At 42.9% G+C, this 26,930-nt stretch overlaps 2 protein-coding genes across 2 annotated transcripts in view; one reads left to right on the plus strand and one right to left on the minus strand.

Annotated features, from left to right (window-relative positions):
- On the plus strand, window positions 1-3,374 carry noxo1a (NADPH oxidase organizer 1a). The gene is made up of 8 exons (XM_056581107.1): window positions 1-155; window positions 267-347; window positions 455-524; window positions 657-840; window positions 1,002-1,198; window positions 1,337-1,456; window positions 1,572-1,689; window positions 1,816-3,374. The coding sequence occupies exons 1-8, from the start codon at window positions 90-92 to the stop codon at window positions 2,639-2,641; spliced, it is 1,662 nt and encodes a 553-aa protein (XP_056437082.1). The 5' UTR covers window positions 1-89; the 3' UTR covers window positions 2,642-3,374.
- tbl3 (transducin beta like 3) overlaps window positions 2,865-26,930 on the minus strand; it is a 26,519-nt gene continuing 2,453 nt past the window's right edge. Inside the window, exons 9-23 of the mRNA XM_056581011.1 lie at window positions 25,999-26,095; window positions 25,665-25,891; window positions 25,120-25,261; window positions 24,344-24,402; window positions 24,015-24,121; window positions 19,624-19,759; window positions 17,443-17,703; window positions 13,251-13,321; window positions 12,567-12,723; window positions 10,554-10,612; window positions 9,502-9,605; window positions 6,969-7,040; window positions 6,142-6,300; window positions 5,601-5,694; window positions 2,865-4,320 (exon numbers count right to left, since the gene is read on the minus strand). Of these exons, the coding sequence (XP_056436986.1) occupies window positions 3,936-4,320; window positions 5,601-5,694; window positions 6,142-6,300; window positions 6,969-7,040; window positions 9,502-9,605; window positions 10,554-10,612; window positions 12,567-12,723; window positions 13,251-13,321; window positions 17,443-17,703; window positions 19,624-19,759; window positions 24,015-24,121; window positions 24,344-24,402; window positions 25,120-25,261; window positions 25,665-25,891; window positions 25,999-26,095 (2,130 nt within the window). The 3' untranslated portion in view covers window positions 2,865-3,935. The remainder of the gene's footprint in view (window positions 4,321-5,600; window positions 5,695-6,141; window positions 6,301-6,968; window positions 7,041-9,501; window positions 9,606-10,553; window positions 10,613-12,566; window positions 12,724-13,250; window positions 13,322-17,442; window positions 17,704-19,623; window positions 19,760-24,014; window positions 24,122-24,343; window positions 24,403-25,119; window positions 25,262-25,664; window positions 25,892-25,998; window positions 26,096-26,930) is intronic.

Here is a 26,930-nt window from a genome sequence, read left to right on the forward strand (position 1 = left end):
CCCGTGCTCCGACTTCAGACAACCACCTGCTGCAAGCCGAGATTAACAGATCGGATCATTAACGCCTAAACTAAAGTTTCTTTTTAAAAATGGACGAGCAACGATATCCCATCAGCGTGCGACTCATTGGAATAATGCACAACGAGAATGGCAAAGTAAGGATTTCTGAGTCTCTGTAGCCTACAGATGATATTGATTTATTTTGTATTATTATTTAAATACACAGCATGTTAAATGTAGGCTACATTGTATTTTTTTTTATACAGAACTACATCACGTCGGTGCTTTGGTCAGACCAGAACGAAATTGTTGTTTACCGAGGCTTTCTGGATTTCAAGAAAATGCATGTAAGTAGGCCTAAAGAACTCCATTGTAGGCTACAGCAACTATTCATTGGTTGTCAGTCACATATATTCTTAAATCTTTACGTCTCATGGTCACCATTGCTCAACAGAAACAAATGAAGAAAGCGTTCCCGTCAAATGCGTTGAAGAAGTCCTCAAGAATCATCCCTAAATTTAAAGGTCGATACCCGACAGTCAATGCTCGTCGTATTTTTTGGTTTCGTTTTTGCATTAATTTGGAAATGCGCGACCCTATGCTGCGATATCTCATAAATTAATTGTCTCCCTCCCTGCCCTGTTGCCACCATGCAGACCACAATAAACGGGGTGGCGGTCAGAAAAAGGGCGCCAGCAGATCAGTCCTCCGCCTCAAGTCCCTTGAAAAGTACTGCGAAGAACTTCTGAGTTGCGACCCGCGGGTAACCCAATCCTTGGACCTCATAAAGTTCTTCCACCCCACCGCCCAGGACCTTGAGCCGGAGTACGCTAGTAACAGGTAAGCAAGAGTCAACCGTTATTTTGAATTACGGATTTCTATCTCGTTAATGGATTAGTCTTTTTACAACATTGCAAACTATATTTTGTAAGGCGAATATATGGTATTCGTACGTTTTACTGCATCTAATGTAACATGTGTCAATGGCTTTCATTTAAAAGCATTATGGTCATGCCTTCGGAGGAGGGCCTCGGCGAGAGAAACCAGGGCAGGGAACACAGCGTTGGCAACGTGACGCAGCCGTTCGTCACGGAGACCTACCACTGCGTTGCGTCGTATGAGACCAAAGACACGAAGAACAAGCCCTTTAAAGTAGCCGTTGATGAAAAAGTGGACGTACTCATCAAAGATAAAGCAGGTGAGAGAGAAACGGTGCACACAAAAATGTTTCGTAATCTGAGATACTATATACTAACACTCAAGCACCAAACCATACACATGTAGAGGTATAAGACCAATAGGATCCTGATCATTTAATCAGCTACCGTGTGTTCAGGATGGTGGTTGGTTGAAAACGAAGATAAGCGTTTGGCCTGGTTCCCCGCACCGTACCTGGAAAAGTTAGAGGACGGAGAAGACGATGAGGATGACACGATGGACAGCCCTACTGGGATAGGTGCGTTGCTATGGCAATTCCCATTGCTTACACACAACAAAGTGGATATCTTATGCATTAGTTCTGCCTTAACAGCGTCATGAATGAGATATCGACTCTCCATGCCCACCCCCAGGTGCACTGTACACTTCAGTGAAGAGCTACAAGGCCGCCAATAGAGACGAGGTGTCTGTGAACATTGGATCTGTGGTGGAGGTTCTTCAGAAGTCTGACAACGGCTGGTGGCTCGTCAGGTGGGCACAGTTCCTCAACACTGGGGAAGGGGGGTTATTCGTATTTGGTTATTCATACGTTTATTGGTGATTATTATTTGAACGCTGTACTTTTGAAAATGAACCATCTGCCCTTCTCCTGAACAGATCCGGTGGCAAGGTGGGCTACGTCCCCACCCTCTACCTGCAACCCCACAACAACCCCCGCAACCGCATGGTTGCCCTCCAGCAGGACCTGCGCGGCTCCAATGTCAACCTGTCCCAGCTCCAAGCCCCCAGCCTGGACGGCTACAACCTCAGCAAACGCAGCCACTCCCAGGGTGACGTCGTACCACTGTCCCAGCTGCAAGCCCCCAACCTGGGAGGCGACAACCCCAAGGAACGCAGCCACTCCCAGGGCGACATCCTCCAGCTCCCCTCCACGGCCATCAAGCAGCGCCTCGGAGACGACCAGCGTTCCAACTCTATGGAGCTCCAAGACGCCCCGGGTCGTGTGGCCGCTCCCTCTCTGCCACCCAAGCCCTACATGGGGAACGCCTCCTCCCCCACCGCGGCTCCCTTGCCCGTGATAAGGGTGGACTCAGAGGAGGACGACCACCGCTACAGGAGCCACACACTGGAGAGCCAGGAGAGCATCGGCAGCTTTGCGAGCGACAGCAGTGACTTCAGCTTCAGCGACGGATCCTCCAACGGCAGCCCGACCCTCAACCTGGGCCAAAGCCTGAACCAGCAGCAGCTGCGGCTGAGCCGGACGCCGCAGCCCCCCACCATGTCGTCCAACCGCCTCAGCCCCAACACTGGCAAGATGACTCCCAGCGTGTCCGACCCCAACCTCTTCAAGGGGCCTACCACACCCAAGGTGCCTCCCAGGCCCCGTGCCGAAGAGATCCTGACCCGCTGCACCACCGTCACCCGCAAGAACGCCTCAATGGGCAAGCCGGCCCCGACCTTGTCTGACATCCAGAGCTACTGAGAAGACAGAATCCACATTTTTGATGTTCTACCGATGAACACTTCTCCCCTGGAGCATCAAACCCAGGTGCCGGGACGGCCAACCCGCAGTTCGGACTTGGTTGGCGGGTGTCAACGCTGGGTGGCTTGGATAGAGCACCAGTGTCCAGGAATGGCTTGGTGTTAATGCCGTGATCACACATGTTGATTTTTGTATCAAGGCGATCCTGTGGTTTACCACTGAAAATAGGGGTAAAGGGGGTGTACCAAGCCATTTTTAAGATGGTGATAAATTATGTATATTATTGCTAATACCACTTTTTTTTTTGCTGTATCTTTTAGAAACGTAACTATTCTATACCGTTGAACTGTAAACTGCTTTATATGCATGTATTGTATATACTTTAATTTTTGGAAATCATACTATTCAATTGCATCTACAATTGATGAAGGAACCTTTTTGTACTGTGGATGATTGAAATGCACATAATAAATCAATGAACCCTGAAAGCCATACTCCATTAATACTTGACAAACTTTCCATCTATATGTACCTCGAAAAAGGGATGCATACATACACACAAAGATTGAAAACTCTTTAAAGGTACCAAAGCATCCAGTATTGCTAGAACCTTATCTTGATAATTGCACCCTATTCTTCCTTGTGGTTTGCCCATATATGGTAGGCTGAAAACATGGCTGAAACAGCATGCCAAAAGATATCTTCATTCCGAACAGAAGACAAGCCCTATAACTAACAGTAAAAAAAATAAATCTAAATGATTAAACAAGTGAAAAAAATGATATGGATCTGCAAAACAGCATGTTACATGTTACATGTTAGTTAATTTTCTTTATTTTAAAATCCATTTTTCATCCTGATACACCAAATCCACGGTTATAAGGAACTTTCTTACTTTTCCCTTCAGAAAACAGATTAGCTGATAAGGCATAAGGCGTTCGAGAGATACAAATACCCCTTTATTTATTTTGCTCTTACAAATGTACCCATTCAGGCATTCCTTCCTTCTTTTAGCTAACAATTAGATCAGTGTGTGCCTCAGTAAAGCACAATGATAAGCAGGGATACACAACTTGGGTAAAGGAACAGAAATCCATTCTTATCGACACTGCTTCCATGGCAAGAATGCCATGCCGGTGCACATTAAAACACAGGAAGTTTAACCAGGTCAGTCATGTTTAACAACATAAGGTCCGTGCTTGGTGTCCAAACAGGGCTCCCTTTCACCTCTGCGGCAGCTACTCAAAGTCACTATGGACCGGCAGTCGCTAAGGACTCACGGGGGGATCCCAGGTCAGCTGGTCAGGATCTGAACACGTGGGTGGAGTGTAACCCCCTTGGTTGTTTTGGTGCTCAAGTTTTGTTCTTCCTCCTCTTCTGCTTCCTTGTCATCTTTCTCTTCTCCATCGTTGTCGCCTTCGTCTTCTGAGCTCTCCTCACTCCCGGCGTGATGGCCTCCGTTGCTAGTTCCGTTTGTAACCTGCCTCCCATTGGCAGGGGCCTTCTTCGTGACGCTCTCCTCATCGGCTAGCTCTTCGTCATCGTCGTCATCATCTTCCTCCTCATCATCATCTTCCTTGAGGTTATGTTCAGAACCCCCGTGAGTCTCCTTGTCAATCACAAACGGAGGCGTGGAGTCTTTGACAGCAGAGGTGTCCATCTCCTCATCTGGTCCCATGCTACAGTAGAAAACGGATACGGGGAGATAAATAATGAATGGAGGAGATGACTCCCAAACAAAGTGATCAAACCCATATGGGCCAGACCAATGGTTTAAATGATCACCGAAAACTAGATCTGGTGGTGGTTAGTGAGGTCCCCCCTTCACTGTAAAGCTTCTTTGCGTGTCTAGAAAAGCGCTAAATATATATTCAATGCATTATTATTAGATCAGACTACCACAGTATTGGAACGGCCTTTCTACTGGTAGGGATTTTTGGCTACAGAGCCAGCTTTCAGGCCTTTCAATGAAAACAGAATATTCTCCTGAAAATGCTCATGGAAACAGACTAGCTTAGTCAGGACCCATTTGGATTTCTACTATACTTTCATCCTCAATATCCCGCTCTTGGTTTAAATGGCCGTAATTAACTATCTTGGAAGGCGTTCTCTGGAAGCTAATTTGTTAATTATTAGACAAGGTGAATTAAATGCACATGGTTGAGTTCATCATCAAATAACAAATTTACACTTAAATACTAATCCACTATGCTACTAACGGGCAGGAGGTATCATGAACAGCACCCGTCACGGTTCACCTGATATCCTACCATTGTCAGCCCCCATCAATAGGCCCCTCTGTCTGCCTTTATTCAGAGAACCGGTTGTAACACCACTTGCCATGAATCACGGGTGACCGGTGTGATTCCCAGACAATGGTATGACAGTCTAGTTGTACAAAGGCACCAAACCCAATTTTTAATCGTTGTTCACCCTTCCTTAGAGTTTGTTTCCAACCTGGAGTAAAGAAACGCATTAATCACTCATCTCGTTGCCGTCAACAGTACAATTGTACTTTCCCGTGACCAAGCAAACAATGTGGTGTGGAGGTTTGGCTGACCAGAAGGATGTAGCAGCTTCTCGTAAACAAAACTCTGGTCATAGACTTGCTTTCGCAAAACATTGCTAGTAAAAAATGGACCTTACACCCCATTAGAAGCTTGAGCACAACATTAGCTGTACTGAGAAGAGAAGCAAACACTCACTGGGACTTTGGATAAAGTTATATAACTTTTGTCCAAAAATTGTTGCAGTGTGGGAATGGAATTGGAGAGTGCAGTTGACAAGTTTTGGATGCCTGAGCTCTGTTTGAGTCCAATACATCATAGTGTGTACGACTTGGTGCCAGATTACGTGTACAACCATTGACTGACGCAAAGACGAAAATATTCTTCAGTAGCCAGCCCTTTGCTCTGATTAGACTGACCATGGTCATGTGTTCCCCAAATTTTTGTCTTACATGGATGAGGACCCAGTCACTCGCATCTTCTGCCACATGTAGTCAATGAACATGGATGACTGGAGCAGGCGGCCGATCCTCTGCATGTGTCGCTCTGCAGAGGAGAGATTAAATGAGAAATCGATACTGTAAGTGCCCCATTAGGCCACACAGAGGAATAAAGTATTACTTGGAAGAGGATTAAAAAGTGAGTGACATAAATCATTGGCTGTCCCCTTGCCTGCCAAGAAAGTGATATGGCTGTAATTAAGAGCTTTGTGGCAGCTGGCCCTGTGTGATTATTTTGTGTGCATGTACACTGCCTTTTTGTGTGTGGGTGCGTTTTGTTAGCTATCCGATCTCCCTGAAAAGCTATTTAATTTAGAAAACAGCAACGTTACCCTGCTGAGGAATGTAGTCAAACTAGTGACTTCACTACTTCGCGACACTACTGCCAAACACTGGCAAGGGCTGGCAAATCATCCATCTCAGTACAATACATTAAATACTTTAAACAAATGTGGTCCTATCCAAGTCTTTAGAAACGCGTGCGTGTGCGGACCTGTGTAAGGTATGAGGCCCTCCAGATGGCCCCGGGCCCCCTGGTACTGCAGCAGCTCCTCGGGGGCCAGATGCGTCAGCAGCACCTGCAGGACGGCTTGGGCGTCCAGACAGCTGCGGGCGTTGGTGTTCCACACGGCGCAGTAGCGCAGCAGGGACTCTGTGGGACGGGGGACGGGTACACACAGATCAGACACAGCGTAGCGTGACCACGGTACCCTGAACACACCCGGACCTTTGGCCCCTGAGGCAGGCCGTCGTTCACATGGAGACACCGTTTTGTGTGTTCTTAAAAAGACCACAGCGCCGATTGGCCCCGTTTTTTTAATGAATACCAATGACTACCCATCTTTTGCCTTGAACCCAAGTTGTTAATTATACATTGAATCTATTCTTATGAATTTATTTTGAGATTTTCACATCCATCTATCCATTTATCTTTCCTGTTTGGCCAGACTTCTACAGAGATGCAGTTCACCTGTTCATCACAGTATACAACATATACAAAAATGTCAAAAATAAAAATCAGTTCCAATGGAAATTCCTCTCCAACAAAGTTGTGACGCCAACTTGTCCACTCGAAAATGCTTGACTTTCTGCAGCATGTTTCCATATCCCCTCATATGCAGCATGTACATTCTCTATTCTGAATTTATGCTTTGCCTGTTCTCAGTCTTCGGATGAAAGTGCTTCTACGACATTCTTTAATGTAAATGTCTGCATGGGATGCGAGAGAATAGATAGTCCATATTCTATAGGGGAAAAAAAAAACTAAACGTTTGGTCCATCACAGGACAAATCATCAGGTCATAACCTTTGACTCTTTACCTTTCTGGTCCAATCGGAGCTTCAGCAACGTCCTCTCTAAAAGGTCACGGCTGTCCTCGCTCTGACGGATAGCTGGGGGCAACACAGAAAAGTGGTGAAAACTTGATACGCCGTACACACGTGCAGCGCACAAAACACACACACACACACACACAATTTTATATGGTCAGCCTTGTCTGTTGCCTTTAATGGCACGACTATGGGCTATGCCTATAGTTGTAGCGCGTTACGGCATTGCCTTCGACATACATTTGTCGGCCAAACGGAATGAATGGCTACCAAAAGAAATGCCTCAGTGACCAGCTCAACAGGCTTTCCAGGTTTTACAAAGGATCAATGATTATTGCCAAACCCCATTCTGCCAACGTTTCCCCATTCCATCTACTCACCCGAGTGTTGGAATGAGAAACAGGCTTGTCCAACTGGTATTTCTCTACGAGTAATTCATGTGAATCACTTCCATTAGTACCATTCAAATTGTAAAAACATTAATAATTTAGGTTACTACAATATTCATGCCTACTTTTGATTATCTCTTTTTTCTTTCCAATAATCTAAGTAATCCTTCATTAGTTTGTATTTGAACTTTTTAACAGTTAAATAATAATTTGGTTACATTTATTTCCCTTTACGATTGGCGTATCAGTAATCTGCAAGGTTGTGTCAAGGTGTTCTTTTGTTTCCTTTCAACTAAGGTTGTGTTTACTCAGTGTTAATTCCTGGTAATACTGAGCCGAGAAACGGCAAGACCGACCGAGCTGTCCCGATGAGTTTTTTTTGTTTCACTGGGAGCAGTTTAAACAAACTGATTGCCTAATTTATGGTAATTGTAAAAAAAAAGAGCTTTCATAGCCGATATCATTAGGTAGTACTAATAAAACCCGTAGTAATCTGTTTTATTTAATGATGCTGGAGGCAACAACTAAAATTCAATGGATGGCTGGATTTAAAAAAGGTTTCAGTACTTAACTATGCAGATCTACCATAAGAAACGTTAAAAAGCTTTGCCTAGCCCAACCCTCCTTTCAAATAAAAAAGACACCATTGTTTTGGTTTTTTTACGGATCACATTCCATTTTTGTAGCACGTTTGTTCCAATTGTTTAATGGTTAATGCCAGTCAGGGGTGTCCAGGACTAGCAGGTTTAGCCCAGACAACGCTAGTAGGCCTTTTACACATGAACTCCAGATGAACTCTGGAGAATCAGGTCCGAGATGATCAGGAGATAATCTGCATCTGACGTGTTCAAACATATTTTCTAAAATATGATACTTTTGGAAACTCCCTCTACATCAGGCGAGGGCTGGCGCCAGGGTAGTGTGTAGGAGGCGATGACATCACGCTAAAAGTTTGCAGCGGTAGTTGCAGTGTCTAAGCGGCTACACTCTCTGCTCCTCCTGATTTTACACTAGGGATTATCCGGAGAATGTCAGACTTGTGGGTCATGTGTGAAAGGCCTATAGGAGGGATTTCCCCCCAATTTGTTCATTATTTTATGTTGATTAACAAGCTCTATTTTGATGCATTTTCTGCATACTATTTTCAAGAATACATAGGCTACTATTATCCAACTTCACTATAATATAGGCTATCTTAATATACCGTAATTAATATAATAGTTAATGATCGCAAACATTGGCCGGTCTGTGGGGAGACTGGAATAGACAGGGTATTCACATCCGATCATGATAAAACCTGCATTAATTCAGCACCAGTGTAAGTGGCATGATTTGGCTGTCGCCACAGTTTGCAGATTGTGAATCCATTGTGAATCCAATGGTCTAGATAGAATGTGCTCTCCTTGAAAGCAAAACACAACAGCAAACTGCACACAGAAGACTGAGTGAACACCCACATAACTTATAGGCTTTTGTTCTAGAAGCATAGCTATGCTGTGGCATCACCTTTCGGCACCCCCCATTCTCCCTATGGAATGTTCTAGTAGGGTCCAGCTGCAGCCCCGGAGAACAACACCCTGGCGTGACAACAACAACCCAGGCGCGACGGAAGAGATTTTTTTTTAAAACCTATTTTACAACCCGCTATCAGAAACCAAAGATCAACCATGGAAGTGAGACTGTCAATATGCTTAAAATATTGAGTAATATTCATGTTAAAACCGTGCCGTGGTTTATTTACTTTTCGCTAAATTCGAATATAATAATACCTTTGTTCATGGAAGCAAGTGAGAGTTAACAAGAATATCACTCAATATATTAAGCATATTGACAGTCTCACAAATAAATCACTTCCGTCACACCAGAGAACTTCCTTCACGCCTGGGTTGTTGTTGTCACGCCAGGGTGTTGTTCTCCGCTGGATACTATTGGAATGTCCCGCTGTCATGTATTTTTTGCATGGTATTTTTTTATTGCATTAAGATTCGACTATTAAACACATCTTGACTAAATGTCTTTCCATCAAAGATGTGAATTGTCGAAGATACTGTATTGTATTAAAGTATATAGTATAATGGCTTGTATAATGGCTTGTCGTGCATTGTATCGTGTATTGTGCTGGGGCATTCTGGTACCTCTGATGACGGTGAGCACGGTGTGTGGCTGGTCCAGAGAGATGGCCAGACCCAGGGCCTTCAGGTACTTCTTCTCATGGAGAAGGTTAGACAGCTCCTGCTGCCTGCACGTGACATACGACACAGCAGTATTATCAGCACCAAAATACCATGGAGGTTTCCTCTATGGTAAACAAAACTTTGTCGAACACAGGCCATTAGTCACTCAGGCCCTTTTTCTTCACTTTTTGAAATTGTGAGTTGATGTGTTCCCATTTCTGTTATGGTCAATGTCAAATAATATCAATTAATATATATTATGCATCAAAGGTTTTCTCAATTATTACTAGGGCTGTCAAATTAACGCGTTAGCAGTAGCAACACCGTTATCTGCAATCTCTGTAGTAAGGAATTTTCCCATCACCGTAGTTCATTAACCCTTGAATATCACCTCAACGCAAAACATTTGGTAGCAAGGTACGAGCTGCCACAGCCCCTGAAGCTGGCCCTAGCAGGCAGCCTCGTCAAGCCACACTCGACTGAGATGCATTGAATCTTGAGTGAGATCGAAATGTTATTATTTGATCTTAAAATGCACCGTATGTTAATGAAAGACATGTTTTAAATAAAAGAGGCATTGAACTTTAAAGCCTATTATGTCAATTATTCATTGAATCACTCATCTGCCAAAATTTACTTCACAGAGCCTGTAATTAATTAGATTAATTTTAATTAATTACCTATTTGACGTGTATGCCGAAGCAAAAGCTTTGAGTTGAAGAAATACTCCTTAGCCTAAGAAAGCTTTTATGATCAATCAGGAGCCCTGTGTGGGGTCAATCAGCCATTACATAATCCAAATGACCATTTATGACATTATAAGTGGGAGTGTCCACCCAGATGCAAGATGCATGGATAGACCCAACTAACCCAAATGCCTTTGTGGTAGACTGGGGACGATTAATGCACGTCGCAAGTGGATACAATTGAACTTTTCTTGTAAGGGCGAACCGAGCTCCCGTAAGGGTGGTGGTCAAGGTAGGGCCCTTTAATAAAAGTGGAAACAAACTCACTTGAGTATCTGGTCTTCCTGCTTGGCCTGCTCCTCCGCCTGCTCCACCTCAGTCACATCCTGAAGAAGATGATGCACACGTTTCAACACATTATTCTTCTCTGTTGGTCAGTGGGTTTTGGTCAAGCAGGCCGGTAGGTATTGCAATGGCATGAACCACGACTACTAAACAATCAAACATTCAAAAAGCGAAAAAGCTGCTCTTCTAAAGAAAAAAAAAACTAAGTGATACTTTTGAAAACATACTCCCAGAACTGAAAAAAACAACAACCAATTTTAGGAAAAAGAACAAACAAACATTTTCTATTACCGTAATTTTCGGACTATAAGCCGCGCCTTTTTTCGATCCTGCGGCTTATATAACGGTGCGGCTAATCTATGGATTTTTAAAGCTAACGGCCACTCGGAAAATTAGTATTCGAAGCTTAAATTAGTATTCAGGGCTTCGTTATTTTTTTTCCACGTACGTGACGTTACCAGAGCCGAGGGAGGCAAACTATAAGCGTCAGCGACACCAAGCAGAGAAGCGAGAGAAGTGAAGGAAGAATAGATAATCTTTTGTTTCTTCTTACTTTATAACACAACATTAGCGGGATCCGGAGGAAAAGTAATACTTAGCAAAATGCTAAACCTTAGCTAGTTGTTTGTTTACGTTCGCTGTACAGCGCCGCGCCAATCAAACTGTGACTGGCTTGCTGCACGAGCGTAAGCGTCTTGGGAATACCCGGAACAATATAATGGATATAATATGGACACATAAGACAATCAATATTCGTTATGGATTTATTCTACAAATTCCCTGAAAAGATGCACGTTCCAGGATGAATAGAAAAGCTCCCGTAAGGGCTGAGATGGCAGAGGACAGCTGATTTGGAACCGGAACACAACAGCTGTTCGCTTTCACGGTGAAAAACTAAGGAACTTCAGCCTACTTAGGCTACTAATTAACGTTCACAAAGCTATTAAATCTTCAACCAAAATATGCAGATTACTGTCAAAATCGGTTTCCAGGGAGTATATAGGGATTAGTACATGTTGCTTTTGATGGTGTTTTTTTCTGGAACGAGGTATTCGAATATTCGCTCGGAAAAAACCAAGAGTAATTCGAAGCTTGAAAAATGGCATTCGGGCCAGCCCTAATGGTAATTAAACATTAAACACTGCGGCTTATAGGTCCAGTGCTGATATATATGTACACATCATTTCAATTTAGCTGCTGCGGCTTATACTCCGGTGCGCCTTATAGTGCGGGAACATACGGTTAATTAAAATAAGCCTTCTATAAAAGAGCCAGTGCCTACTTTCAAATAGTTATATGGTATAGGGAAAATGGAATCTTAGGTTTTATGTTTGTTTTTTATGGCAAGGGGAAAAATTGGCAGACAAATGTATCAATTTAGAACTAATTGCACATCAAACTCCTTTTTGTGCAATTAAAAGGTCTTCCACACATTTGATTTCAGAGTCACTGGTGCACTGAAAATCATTTCACCGTTTTCGGACATTGTTGTATTGTTCTATTTTTAATACGCTTATAACTCCGGTCGTTCCCTGCTTGCGAGACGCTGAGACACGCGCACGGCAACATACACAATCACACACTGCCCACTTCCTTAAATTCCATTTTTCGGAATATACATCAAATATATATATACATACATACATGCAAACATACTTAATAGCTGAGCTGATAAAGCTTGAATTGGTTGATTCATGTCAGTGTTACAGTCTAGCGTGTGTGTGTATTGTGTGGTGGTTGTGTGTGGGTGGGTCATCACGTAACCAGGAAAAGTGTATTATTGACCTTATTCTTTCACGTGGTTGACAACGTGTGAAATGTCCTAAAGTACAACTCAGTGTCCGCTGACTTTCTGCTTGTGAAACTCATAACAAGTTTTGCATGGATGCAAGTGTGTGCGGTTTCGTTTTTTCAAGCACCGGTTCGAGAACTTTTTTAGCACCGGAACCGTTTTGCACATTAGAAGCTGTGTTTTGAGCAGTGAGTGCTACTCACATCCCAGATGGTGATGGTGGAATCGGCCGACCCCGTTACCATCTTGTGGTCCTGGCGGCTGGCATGAAGACCCCACACCTTGTCCTGGTGGGCGTCCAGTGTTTTCACACATTCGTTGGTCTTGATGGTCCACAGCTTCACCAGGCCGTCTGAACCACTGGAGGAGACAAAGGATTTGGCCTTAAGTGATTTGATAAAAGTAAGTGTAAGTGTAAGTATATCTATCTATCTATCTATATATCTATATATATATTACACTTTATTAGTGAGGGGGGAGTGTGTGGATAATGACTGGTTTAAGTCAAACTGACTCTGGGGCTGAATGGGGATGCACACGTTTTGCATTGAGCAATAAATGTGGACAGGTTATCCAGCCATCACCACAAACTCCAGGAGTTCTCCTGCATGGAACCTTGTTACACCTCCTTCTGTGCATCATTATAATCTCATTCCATACAATAAACCACTTCCAACATCACCACCCTCTGTCCTTGGTATTGAGGAGCCCTGTAAAATGCATGTTGCTGCAGGGAGTAGTAGCTGTACACACACACACACACACACACACACACACACACACACACACACACACACACCCACACACACAACACACACACACCCACACACACACACCACACACACACACACACACACACACACACACACACACACACACACACACACCTGGTAAGTAGCTGTGTTCCTCGGCTGACGAAGACGATCTTCAGAACGGACGCATCGTGTCCCTCGAATGTCTGGAGAAATAAAGCCAACCATAAACGATACAAAACAAGGTCTCCTTGTTCAAGGGCCGTCAAGCCACCACACTACTGAATTTGAATACGTACAAATATACAAAAAATAAACAGTTTGACAGACTGGCTTAAAACTGTTTGAGTACAAAATTCTTGAAGCAAAATTTTGAGCAAGAAAATTACGTCAAAAAGGTACCAAAATGTTAATTTTGCAGGTCATCTTAGACGACATCCTGCGTCATCAGACACATCAAAACCACAATTTTAATAATACCACAGCTTTAATAACAGAAGCGCCGTTTCTCAATAGTGCAGTCACAAGAGGAAGGGCTCAGTCTCTACTAATTCTTACTGGAGATCACTCCATTAATTTTCCATCACAATTGATGGCTTCATTCCAGTTTCACACGTAGGTGGTCATTTCGTGTCACATTGCACATTACGACAACCTAGCCAGTCCCATTAAGGCATCAGTAGAAAACATAAAATCAAAAACACGTTTCATCTAGTTTCATCCCTTTTTCTTACATTACGGTACTTGCTAGCCTGGCTCTTGCCAGACCAAGCTCAATCGTAGATTGCACGTTGGTCTGGAGAAGCTGCTGCGTCATTTCTCTCAGCACAAGAGCGTGATCAATGGGCCTAGTTCAAATGGCTCTGTACGGAATAGGCTGCTTGCCGTCACTTCTCTGTCGGCATTGTTAAACCAGCCAATAGCCCGCCAGGGGGAAAAGCCAGCTTGATGATTGGCTCCCGCAAAAACGTATCGGAAGAAGAACGAAATGTATTGCTCTTCTGCATGTCGAAATCAAATGGGCGGGGCTACCCAGTCTAGGTACTTGCCGATACAGAGTACTTATATCATGAGTCAGGGTTTCTGAAGGTTTCAATAAGTTAAATGTAAGACTGAAGACCATTATGATCAAATGTAGTGCCTATTCAACTCCATACTGGTAAAAAAGATAACGGATATGAAGGAACAGAATTACTAAGTAAATAAATGTATTCACATTCAAACTGTAAGCAAGAGTTGTAAAAGTATGTGATGCTTCATTAAACAAAAACATAGAGCCTAGTATAGACATTGTAGACAACATAAAATGTCTGTAGTTCGTGGTTAAGCTAACCAACGGTTATAGTCAGCCGCTGTGTGTCTGGACTGTGAGAGAAAGTGGAGCAGATATCTTAAACAAGGCCCAGTCAAAATGTTCCCACAATAGTAACGCGGCTTATTGTCATTAAACTAACCAGATAAAGAAAGTTGGTCTCAGTGGTGTAGGACCACATTATACTTTTGTATATTTAAGCAATAGATCACGACAGGCTGTGGTATGTGCTCATTATACCACTGTTAAGGGGCGTTGTCGGCCCCGAGGCGCAGCGGAGGGGCCGTGCGACACCCTTCACAGTGGTATAATGAGCACATGCCTAGCTGACTGAAGACGGGTTCGCTCGTATGCAACACACTTAGCGTCACATCCGAGGAAGCTCGATTTGAGCGGTCGCCCGCCAATTTATCCTTAGGGAGCAGTTCAATCGCGTTTTCAGAAGCTTTCGTTAGTCCTCCATCGCCTTGCTTCACTCCCGGAGTAACAACATTACCACGCTCCCATATTGTTTTACTTTGCTAACTGTTTCTATCTTCCAGGGCGGGAGTGTATGCAAAACTTTCACAAAATGATTAGGGCGTCAATAGCAGTTTGTATACGCTCAGTATACAACCTTGGGATACAATCGATCGCTGGATTAGGTCCCCCTCGTCTGTATGTATTATTGGTATGTATTTGAGTATGGGTATGTATTGTATGATGTATGTATGTATTGTAGTATGTATGGTGTATGGATGATGGAGTATGTATAGTATGTATCTTATTATAGTATATATATATCTATATTAGAGCCGTCAGTTTTAAATGCGTTATTAACGCCGTTAAGGCGCAAACCAATTTTAACGGGCGTAAAAAATGTATCGCGCGATTAACGCAATTATCTTTACTTTTTATTTATTTTATTTTCTTTGGCTCAAACAAAGAAGCAGTAGCCTGACTGCTATGCTTCAATGACATTTGTTCAAAGCAGTCGTTTAATTCTGCACTAGAGGCTCTTTTTTTTGCATCGTCCTGTTTTGATCAGTATACTTGCCAATGCTCGTTATCAATAAAAAATCATTTGCACAAGGCAAGCCGATGCACTCTCAACCCTGTTGATAAGAGAATTAAATAAGAAGATTATGGGACAAAAAAAATCAAGGGATATTTAGCATAGAAAAATAATTTGCGATTAATCGCGAGTTAACTATGACATTAAGGCGATTAATCACGATTTAATATTTTAATCGCTTGACAGCTCTACATATATATATATTTTTTTTTTTTGTTGTAAATATAGAAGAGCTCAGCTATTCTGATAAAGTTTGAAGTGGTTGAATCAATTCAGTGTTACAGTCTAGTGTGTGTGAGTATTTGTGTGTGTATGTGAGGGGGGGGGGGGGCTCGCGTCTGGGTGGTTCTGTGTGTGTGGGTGCGGTGGGTCATCCACGTACCCAGGTAAAAGTGCTTTTGATTGGACGTCTATCTTTCACCATCTACATATAACGAGATAAACTCACCATAATGATATGGTTGTCATTCATGACTTATCTCGTTTGTGGAGGACCGCCCGATATACATACGCCACCATATTTCCGATAAATCTATAGCGCCAATTGCTACCAAGAATGAATACCATTAATAATAAGCTTACATTCTGTTTCTAGGCGGTTATATATTGACGCCGTCTAGGCTCTGCAACGTCCCGAAATGGTTCAGTCCTTTCTCCTGATAGACTAACCTTGGGCTAGAGCGGGTGACGTCATCAGGCTCTAGCCTCAACTGAAGTCAACGAGACAAACTGAAAATAATAAGCGGGTATGAAATTAATCAGTTGATTCTGAAAAAAAGTAGATACATCAATAGATATATTTGACTGCTGATCTCAAGCCAGATCTTGTTGCATTTACCCATAATAGATCAAATTAACGTTAACAAATAGATATTTCTTGACGAGAGGAGACGCCACTAGCCACCGTGACTAGCTGGCCCTGCTCTGATAAATTCTGACCGGGGTTGCTCTGTATGCATTAGTTATTGGTTCCATAATCAAATGCAATTTTTAGATCCGTCACAATCGTATTTAAGACATTTTATGGCCTAAAATTCAGATTTGATTTTACACTTTTGAAAATACAACTACAGCTTTAATTACACGCCCCCCTCTAGGAAAGAGGAGGTACGTTACCGCCCGCGCCATATCTACCGGCAGACCGGCACACGTTGTGATACTTCTTTTTAGTAACGTCGTTGTGTATGAGCGTTATAATGAGCAATATTGTAAACTAGAAAATGCATTTCCTACAGTAGAGTACTGTAGTGCAAAGTGAGGTTAGAAATATGTTTCATCAAAGCGAGTGAGTGAGTTATTGACCTTATTACTCCACATCTAGTTAATCGAGGTAATCTTGCAAAATTATGATGCTTATACCATTGGACTCTGGAGTCTCAGCTTTCATTTGACTTATTTACCTTTAGATAGCATGACGTGAAAAAAAACGTTTAAGCATCGGCAGCATTTAGCTTCTACCGGAAGTACACCGTATGTAGCAAAACCTAGCCTCTAGACATATAAACGGGGGTCGCTTACAATAAACGACCGCTACTTAATCATATCTCCAATCGATTAATCATTTTAGAACCAGTGTAATAAAATACCATAACGCTTGGTGTTTCTAGGTTAAATGTTGACGTTAGCGCCTACGATATCCGAAATGGTTAGCTTTTGTGGAATCCACCTTGGACTAGCGTGGGTGACGTAATCATAATTAAATGCATCTCACACCATAACAAAGCTATAGACTATGTTGACGTTGATGTTTTTTTAAGTGGTTGCATCCGAATTGTACGAGTACACGAGCACAGTATCACGGCTGATCAGAGTGCTGGTATCGGTAGCTGTGCATCCCTAGTTTCATCCAACACATTGAGTTAGTGACAACGCAAAGCAATGGACTTCACAGAAAATAATATTACAAAAAAAACAGAAATCAAACCAAAGGAAGAATGCTCAGAGTAAGTGGGACCATGAACCTTGAGGCAGCTGTAGTCCTGCAGGCTCCAGAGCTTGGCCGTGCCGTCGGCCGAGGAGCTGGCCAGCACCTGGTCGACGGGGGAGAAGCACACCGCCCAGACCCCGCGCTTGTGGCCCCGGAACACCCCGAGCAGGGCCGGGCCCGCACCCGGGGCCCCAGGGGCCCCCGGGGCCCCCAGGGACCAGAGTTTGGCCATCCGGTCCTGGGAGCCCGACGCCAGCAGCTTGTCGTTGGGAGACACCGCCACGCTGTTGATGTCCTGACGGGAGGAGGATATTGGCAGGTTACCATGGTGACGAATGGAGAGGCTCCTGTCATACGTCGTGTGGCATATGAGACCCTGGTTTGATTCCGACAGGAGGCTGCCCATGCTAAACTTGAAGCCAAATTTCCGCAAGGCGATGTTGTAAAAATGATTTTAGAAGAGTATTTTACACTGCAAGATGCTATGGATAAAAGCTAAGCATTGACCATTCATTTTAACAAGTACTATCCGTTTCCACCTGGAGTCATTATGCAAGCTATTGCAAATGGTTTCCTATTCCTATTATTCATCAAATTTCAACCCCAACCTGGTTAAAAATAGAATGCGATAAACGCTCGATGTCATAAGGATCCTGTTGTACAGAAACTGAATGGGCTTTTCACCCCAGCTTCTGACTGAGCTGTGTGACCTACTTGCCTCTTTGTCACAGAGGAAACAAAGTAATCCTGGAAGTGGAATAACCTGTGGCAGAAAGTACTAAAGTGACGAATGTGCACACAGGCATGTATGTGAAAGCTTCACCGTAATGGGTGGGGCAATGAGTTGTGCAAGATAAATTGTTGTTTTCAAGCCAGCAATTATCTATTATCTATGTGATTTTTCCCTAACCCAAAAAATGACCTTGTTAAAATTCATCGTCACTTTCCAGCAACTCACTGGACTATTCTGTCCATCTATTCTGTTCTCTTCTATCCTAAATATATCTCCATCATTCCATTCTCTTCTACGTGTACCAAAATTAGTCCATTCTCTTCCACTCTTTTCTACATGTAACCTCCATCAGTTCATCCTCTTTATACTCATTCTCTTCCGACATGTTCTCCTCCATCACGTAAGAAATTATTTTCTACTCCCTCCTACGTTTATTTCCATAATTTAATTCTCTTCTTCGTTAACCACCATCTTTCCGTTCGCTTAGACTCAAACGTACGTGTAACTCCACCATTCCATTCTCCTTCACCTTCTCCTACGTTTCCCTCCATATTTCTATCTTGGAATGATGGAGGTAAACGTAAACAGCCAAACGCAAACAACCAATCAGAACCTGCTGTTCGCACCCAACGGAATGAGGATATATACATCTCCTGTATGACCGTTCCACAGAGAAGTATCATTGATGGACAGTAGGGCTGAACGATTTGGGGAAATAATCTAATTGCACTTATTTTGACCAATAATGCGAGTGCGATTTAATGTGTGATTTTTATAGTTTATTCCTTAAGTTCCTTATGTTGTGTATTATTCACTAAAAATTAATAAATCATAGTATCGAAGTATCGAATCAGTAAACGGTGATGGAAAAATCCTCGAATTCGCAAAAAGGTTTAGTTCCTTCCGCTCGCTTGAGGGTGGTTTTTTGAGGAAATGCGAAAGAGTAGTAAATTCGCAAAATGTCGAGAGGGGAAACACACCTTTTCGAAACAGCTGTGACGTAGCGAACTTTGAACACACAGGACTGACAGTCTTTCTGATTTCCGCTTTCCGATTAATTTATATTATAAACTTATTTATTTAACTATTGAAAAGTAAAATTAAAATAAATGAATCTTACTGATTTCCAGTGAGCAACGGTAACAAACACGGTAACAGCCCTAATGGACAGAACAGATAATCTGTCCTTTGCAAGGATAGATTACTTGAGAGTGGTAATTCGAGTCCTTGTGCAAATTTCACACATTGCTTCCCAATGAATGACAGTGAAACAATGCCTTTTTTGCGGCTACGATAGCCATAAGGGTTATGCAGTTGGCCACAGAGACGCAATACAGATACAATTCTGCACATCGCTGCAGCTCCGAAACAGGACTTTTCCTCTTTTTTTATGTATATAAATCATTGGAAATTTATTTCATAGTCATCATAGAATACTTCAGAGTTTATTTTTGCAAATTGAGTGAGTGAGTGAGTGAGTACCTTGTCGTGAGCCTTTTCCGTAACACGTGCGCTCAGTCCGACCAGGTCCCCCGTTGTCGTCGTGATGTTGTCAGGAAGGTCCCACACCTTCACTGTGCAGTCCTGACTGCCAGACACTAGGAACGACTCCTTCATCCTACAGACAAACAAAGCCACAAACAGCACCATATCAATATATATCTATCTACACATGCAAAAGAGACATGGGGATATATAAGGATGTCCCGACACCACATTTTCACTTCCGATACCAAAGCTTTGGCTATCTGCCGATATCAACATCCGTCCGATACTTTGTTTTACTCAACGAATATTAATATGGAAGCATTTTGCTCATGATTGCTAATTAGCCACTTTAAAACATCTCACTAAAGAAAGGTTGAATTTCGTAAAATAAAGTGAAAAGATTGAACAGAGTTCAAAAGTCTAAATGGAGTAAACAATGTAAAAATGCACACCATTTAAAAAATATAAAACGGTTGTAAAAGTGAAGAATTAAACAAATAGCTAAAGTGATAGTTATATTTGAAATGCTGCAACGCTGCTGACATGACTGTTCAACAGGTAGCTCTCATGCGCTAGCTCTCTTGAGCATGCGCCATATTGCTCGGATCGGATCATATTTTTTACTCCCCTCCAATATCCGATCCAGCTTACTGGTCCAATATCGGACCGATACCGATGCCGTGGATCGGTAGACAGGGTACCCCCAGCCCGTACGGCTGGCGATTTGAGTTCGCCCTGCAGAAGGGTCTCGAGAAGAGCAATACATTTCTTTCTGCTTCCGATACGTTTTTGCGGGAGCCAATGTCTAAGCTGGTTTCCCCCCCTGGCGCGCTATTGGCTGGTTTAACACAGGGACGACAGGGAAGCGACGGCAAGTAGCCAATTGCGTACAGAGTCAGTTGAACTAGGCCTGTTGATCACGCCTCTTGTGCTGAAGAAAATGACAGCAGCTTCTCCAGACCAACGTGCAATCTACAATTGATCTTGGTCTGGCAATAGCCAGGCTAGTGGATCGGATGATTCGGATGGGACATCCCTAGTGATAAACACTGGTGCTGTAACGATACACGTATCGAAACCGAAATCGCGAAACTCAAAGCCACGAATCTGTCTTGCGGTCTGAGAAGGCAGCGTGATAGCGTGATACGCCCTTTCCAACACTCTGGTCAAAATGTCAGATTATAATTTGCTAATAATTTGTCTAAATAATAGTCTGCTGACAACGCTCCGCTTATCGATGCCGTAATGCTGCGACGAGATTCCCTCTGTGATGCCAGCTCTCCGTGGCTACGGAGGATTGCATTTCTCCACAGCCGTCAAAGTCCTCATATGCGATATGAACGACATTTATCCATAGTGGGCCAAGCGCGAAAAAAATAGCCCGTGTGATCCTTGTCTCTATTGTTTTGAGTGATTTGACCTGCAGTTGGTCTGCTTATAGGTCGGAATGAGGTCGTTAGTTTCTTCACTAGACACGCTGACGTCACTCACACATACGCACACTGCCATTCTCGCGCACACACATACGCTACTCGTAGCACTATGCCTCGTTATTGCGACGTTCATGTTTTTTCCCATCTCTTTGAAAGTTGGGCTATTAAACATGTTGCATTCTATACGGCCTGATTATGTCATTATTTAAGCTACATAGCCTAGTAAGAAGCGCTAATAGGATATTTGACTAAACCACCAAACTAGTTGAGGGTTTTTGCCTACCTGCAAGCATCCTCAAACTGCAAACTTTGGTTATTTATTTATTAATTTAGCTATACTTTAGTAGAATTCTTTCTGTTCAAATCAGTTCAGTGTTCCAAATTAATTGTTATTAAATGTTACATTAAGTTAAATGTTATACAAGTGTGAAATAAAATGCTTTTTAAATTTAAAGAAATCGTGGGATGGATCGAACCGTGGGTCAAAAATCGTGATACAAACCAAATCGTGAGTTGGTGCATCGTTACAGCCCTAATATACACCTTTTTACCAGGAAGTCAATATAAGATAATGGCACAGAAACCCAGTTAGTCCTAGATACAGAGCTATCCCATCCACTGTAGTTAATGTTTAGCCTGTTAGTAAGTTTCATGGTTCAAAGAAGAATGCAACTGAATCAGCTAACAAATACATTCAGGGTTTCACACAGCATGTTACAGCTTAGGGCTTAGGCGGCCACCTGAGCAACACATGCCTGCCGCCTTAACTACGTAGTTCCAAAAAAAACACCACCTTAACAAACACATTTTCTGCGAGAAACCCTATTGTAGGGGTTATTTTTGTTTCCTTCCATGTCTTTTAGAGTGACATAGATGAACTGTTGGTTGCCGTTAGCATTATCACTGATTGAATGTATTTTTTTAATTAAACTAAAAATTAAACTCATTTCAAATTATTTATATTATACATCATATTTATTTATTTACTTAACACACAGGTCACCTACAAACGGACAGTTCCATGTACGGATATAATATGTTTATTTATCTTAGTCAAATAGTTTTATTATCATTATATCATTTTATTTTAAATTAGTAAATTGATTGTATATACGGTATATATATATCAGTGGCGGCTGGTGTTTTTAAAGTGAGGGAGGAAGGACTGCGTGCTTGGTTGCCATTGGCCTGCTTGCACTGTTGGTGTAATGGTGGCATAAGAATGCGAGAACTCAAGTTGTTTCATAGGGTGTTTTGGTGAACTACAAAAATAGCAGGGAGGGAGTTATGTGAACAAAATGTATACAAAGCCACCAGTGGCATCACTGTAATTTGAGAAGGAAAGGATGCAAAGCATAGTAGTCAAATCAGGCCCTACTATTGATTTGTTAAAAGTAAATAAAAAAATCTGGGCCTATTATTGGGCCTATTTTGCCCTCACTGACTGAAGTTATTTAGCTATGTTTTATTTTCAGTCTACAATTTATTGTAATGCTACCAGTAAGATCATTGCGTACCTAGCAAAACCATGTAGCACTCACAAACAATGACGTTGCCATTACTTCTGATGACCTTGATTTTGGGAAGTGGTCTACCTCTCTTCTGAATGAATGGAATGGTTTTTTGTAATAAGAACGTTAACAATGTCCGTCTCCTCCGTGTCCATTGTGCATTTAGGATCTCGCTATCGCAGATTTCACTTGCTCTGCGTCTCTCGACTGAGCACCGCGGCAATCGCAGACCGGGTTTGTTATCGACAGCGTTGCCAGATTGGGCAGATTTCCCGCCCAATGATAATTATTCCAGCCTAACATGGTTAAAAGTAGCCCAATTGGGTGGGAAATCGGACCAATCTGGCAACACTGCTCAACATCAGGGATCCTGCTTATTGGTTCATAGCGCAGAACGGATAGATTTTTTCGCGCGATATCGACAGACCCCTTAAGGTCCACTCACCCACTCAGAAGGAGGCGATTCTCCTCCTCTCGCCCATTGAAAACCCAGGTTATCCACGCGCCGCCAGTAATTTCGGAGAAAATGAATGGGAGTGAACGGCCGGCGGCAGGGATGACGTTCCTCCTGAATTAAGTGTCCAAAGGCGATAGGGGGTGCTAACTGTCTCTCTTACCCAGGGAAACGAACATATATATACTTCAACAGGCCATGCGGGTGCCCAACCAGTCCGATCGCCGGTCTACCAGTAGATCGCCGACAGATCCCAAGTCGATCGCGAAGGGGTTGAAGAAAAAAAAAAGAAAAAAAAAAAAAAAAAAAAAAAAAAATAAATTTTATTCTTGTTTAATTGAAAGTACCATTTGGCGCGGTAGCTATATACGCGTCGGTAGCGCATGTGTCTGTTTAACAGCAGTTGAAAAGGCCGTCAACAGTAGTTACACACTCCTAAAAACGTTGGCATGGCGGAGGGGAAACCAAAGCTAAGACCTACCATTTTTCACCCTGAGTGGGAGGAAGATTATTGATTATCGTTGAGAAGGTGCCGTGCGCAGACGTAATGAGAACCCCCATGGAAGTCCGTAGGTTGCACGATACAAACCACCCCCCCCCCCCCCCCCACCCCCACCCGTCAACAATTGTTTCCTACCCGAGCCCCCCCCCCCCCCCCCCCGGCCTTGAAGGTAGGTTTGCTGGTAGATCTCGGGAGGTTGGCTACTTGAAAAGTAGATCTTGGGTCAAAAAAGGTTGGGCACCCCTGCTCAAAGGCAATAAAGTAGTCATATTTAAGGGCATTAATTCATTACAATAGTCGGGGCAATCTAAATTTTTTATTCTCAACAATGTTAGGGAGGATCTTCCTCCCTCTCCTCAATGGAGAAGCCTCCACTGATATATATATATACTGATTTCGCACTTCTCTTTTCCCACTGTACTGCTGGTCACCTGTGAATTTCTCCCAAAATATCAGCCTCTGAGCCTAGGAGTATAGATGCTTACCGTGAAAAGGTGATGCAGCCCACAGAGTTAGCATGGCTGGACCCCTGAGCCACACACACCACCTGGCCACTGTCTCCATCCATTCTCCACACACGCACAGATTTGTCCTAGACACACACAGGCAAAAGACACACACACACACACTTTAGAGAGGAACATCTTACCAACAAATTACCAAACAGGTTCTCTGACAACCAAGTAAATGTGATTTGTTTTGTTTACAAATATTAATCATAATGAAAAAGGTTTACAGAAGGAAATTAAAAGCCATGTATATCCATTCCAACATTACAATTTTTAAACATAATTTTTAGGTATTTTATGTTTACCTTGGCACAACTAGCAAAGAGCAAGCCCTTTTTGAAGACATCCAAAGAGAGCACAGTGTCTGAGGAATAAATAGCAACACATTAATCTCATAGCAACACATATTTATTAAAAGAAGCAAAAATAGACATGACTGGAAATCAGATGACGCGTAGGTCTTGGTGAGCAGACCTGTGCAGCAGGTAAGTAATCTGGCTGAACTGTGACGTGTTAAAGTGTCAAAGTGATTTTACGTAGTTCTCTCACGTTGTCCAAGATTTATCCCCACCTACATCAGTCTACCTAACACAGCAACGTTACTATTGAAATGTAAAGTGTTTCAACCATTCAGTGGACACTGACCTGTAGGACTAGATACACATTTTAGACTGCTTTAAAAATATCTGTTTGTTGTTTTGTACTCTGTAGTTTTCGCACATGTTTTGAATACACGGTAACCTTCTACTATAACTTCTGTAACCTAAGTTCCTAAACAACAAATAATAGTTAGAGATTTTAGTTTCTGAGATAATTTATGACAGTCAACAACATGGGGTTGTAGAGAGGACTGCCATTGTTACAACTTGCGCTTCATAATTTTTGTGTCACGTCTAGCCTCCTACAGGTCAGATTCGGATTATCAACATTCGTGTGTTGCATGTGAGAAAGGGCAACTCATCTGAAGTTCATGGCAAAATGCCTAAAAGCCTACACAGCTTCAGCATATACTGCATCATTCATCTTCCACTGACAATCACCATACTCTGCTGCTCCCCGGTGGTGGCCAAGAATCACTGACCTGTGTGTCCATACAGGATCTGGCAGCTGTTAGTCAGGAGCTCAAACACCTTGAGCTGACAGCTGTTGGTGGCCACCACGATGTGGCTGTCGTTCTTCCCCAGGAACTTCACGTCCAGAATTTCATCATTGTAGCCCACAAACTGGGGATAGTGGAGAAAATAACAGAAGGAAACATATTGGTAAGTACATCAGAGATGTAGCATGGGACTGCTCAGCCTCTTCCAAAACAAGGTATGAATAATCTTTAGAAAAGAACAGAATTATTTGGAAACAGATAAAACTAACCAACTAAAATGAAAAATAAACAATGTATGTAAAGATTTTCTCAAAAGCACAAAAACATTTATGTATTTTACTGCACAGCAATATTGACATTTGTTAAATCACTATCCAGAGTTATAACAATACATCCAATAACGTTATTTTTCATTCCCCCAACATAATCAGTTAACCTTGGCTCCCCCTGCTGGCTACAACAACACACGTGTATGGACATCGACAGGCTGCACTCCACTACCCCCTCTACCTGTCAGGGCGTCCTACCTGTTGTTGCGTGCCGAGTGCGGGTAGCTGGTACAGCGTGATGTTGTGCTCCGCCGTGACGGCCGCCACCCGGTGGGAGGCGCCCATGGTCAGCAAGTAGGTCAGGCTGCGGGGGTCGTCGCCATCATGGGGCTCGCCGCCCTCCTTTCCGGCAGGGGGTGTGGCCGAGGGCAGCGTCTGGGTGTAGACGCAGCGGGATGTGCTGGCCTCCCAGACTCTTAACACACCTGTCGGTGGTGGGTGCGGGCAAGTATTTTTAGAGCTTGATCATGTGTTTGATGTGCACTCTGTCAGTATTTTATTTTGTCATGATATTGAGAACTTGAGGACTGACCTTTGCTGCCCGCAGTGATGAAGTGCAGGTCGTGGTTCTGAACGCCAATCTGAGACAAGTCCTGGTCCTCTGGGAGCAATGCCACACCCTCCACCGCCTAGGTACACACATCAGAGAGATGAGCACCCAGCAACAGGCCCGCAAACATTCACTATTCTATAGATAGACACACAGCAGTGTGGCAGCATTTAGGCTTCCCTGTGTTTCAAATAAAAAATATAAAAATATAAAAAATTAAAACAGTGAAAAAATTTGACAATATAAACAGCAAATAATGCAAGAGACTGATGAGCTACACAAATAGCACAACCCACATGTTACAGCATGACAACCATAGTGAGCTCATTTCACCACCACCTTCACGGAAATTGCTAAAAAGGACCAACCATGCTAACAAGCAGATTTGCAGCTCCACCCAACCCAACCAATGCATTAGTGTTTAATGGCAAAATATATTTTATTGTATGTGTATATAGTAAAATGCAACGGTGTCTGGATGGTGAAGCTCCCTCTGAGCAGCGATGTATACTGTATTTAATGTCCGTGTCTGAGAGAGGGTTAGGCTTCCAGGGCAGCTATAGTATAACACTTCGGTGTGTCGCGGATTTCATATACAACATTGCTTATTAAAACACTCAACAGTTAAAGAACGATAGCACTAAAAGAGTATCAAGATGGGCATGGGTCGTAACCATGGCGATAACAACCCCCCTACCAACCAAAAACACTTTATTTTTTATCCCATTGTTTTCAAATTCCAGCTGAAACTGTGGGTTACATACATACATATTTGTCTGGAGCTCATTTTGTTAAAGAAAATCATGAACTTAAAATCGTGAATCATATCGCATCCTTAGTTGAGTGCCTTACATCCCTACTCACTATACTATAGATAGAATATAAACTACTCTGTATACTATACTTAGTTCTCA

Source organism: Gadus chalcogrammus, chromosome 2, assembly GCF_026213295.1.
Source record: "Gadus chalcogrammus isolate NIFS_2021 chromosome 2, NIFS_Gcha_1.0, whole genome shotgun sequence".
Taxonomy (NCBI): Eukaryota; Metazoa; Chordata; class Actinopteri; order Gadiformes; family Gadidae; genus Gadus; species Gadus chalcogrammus.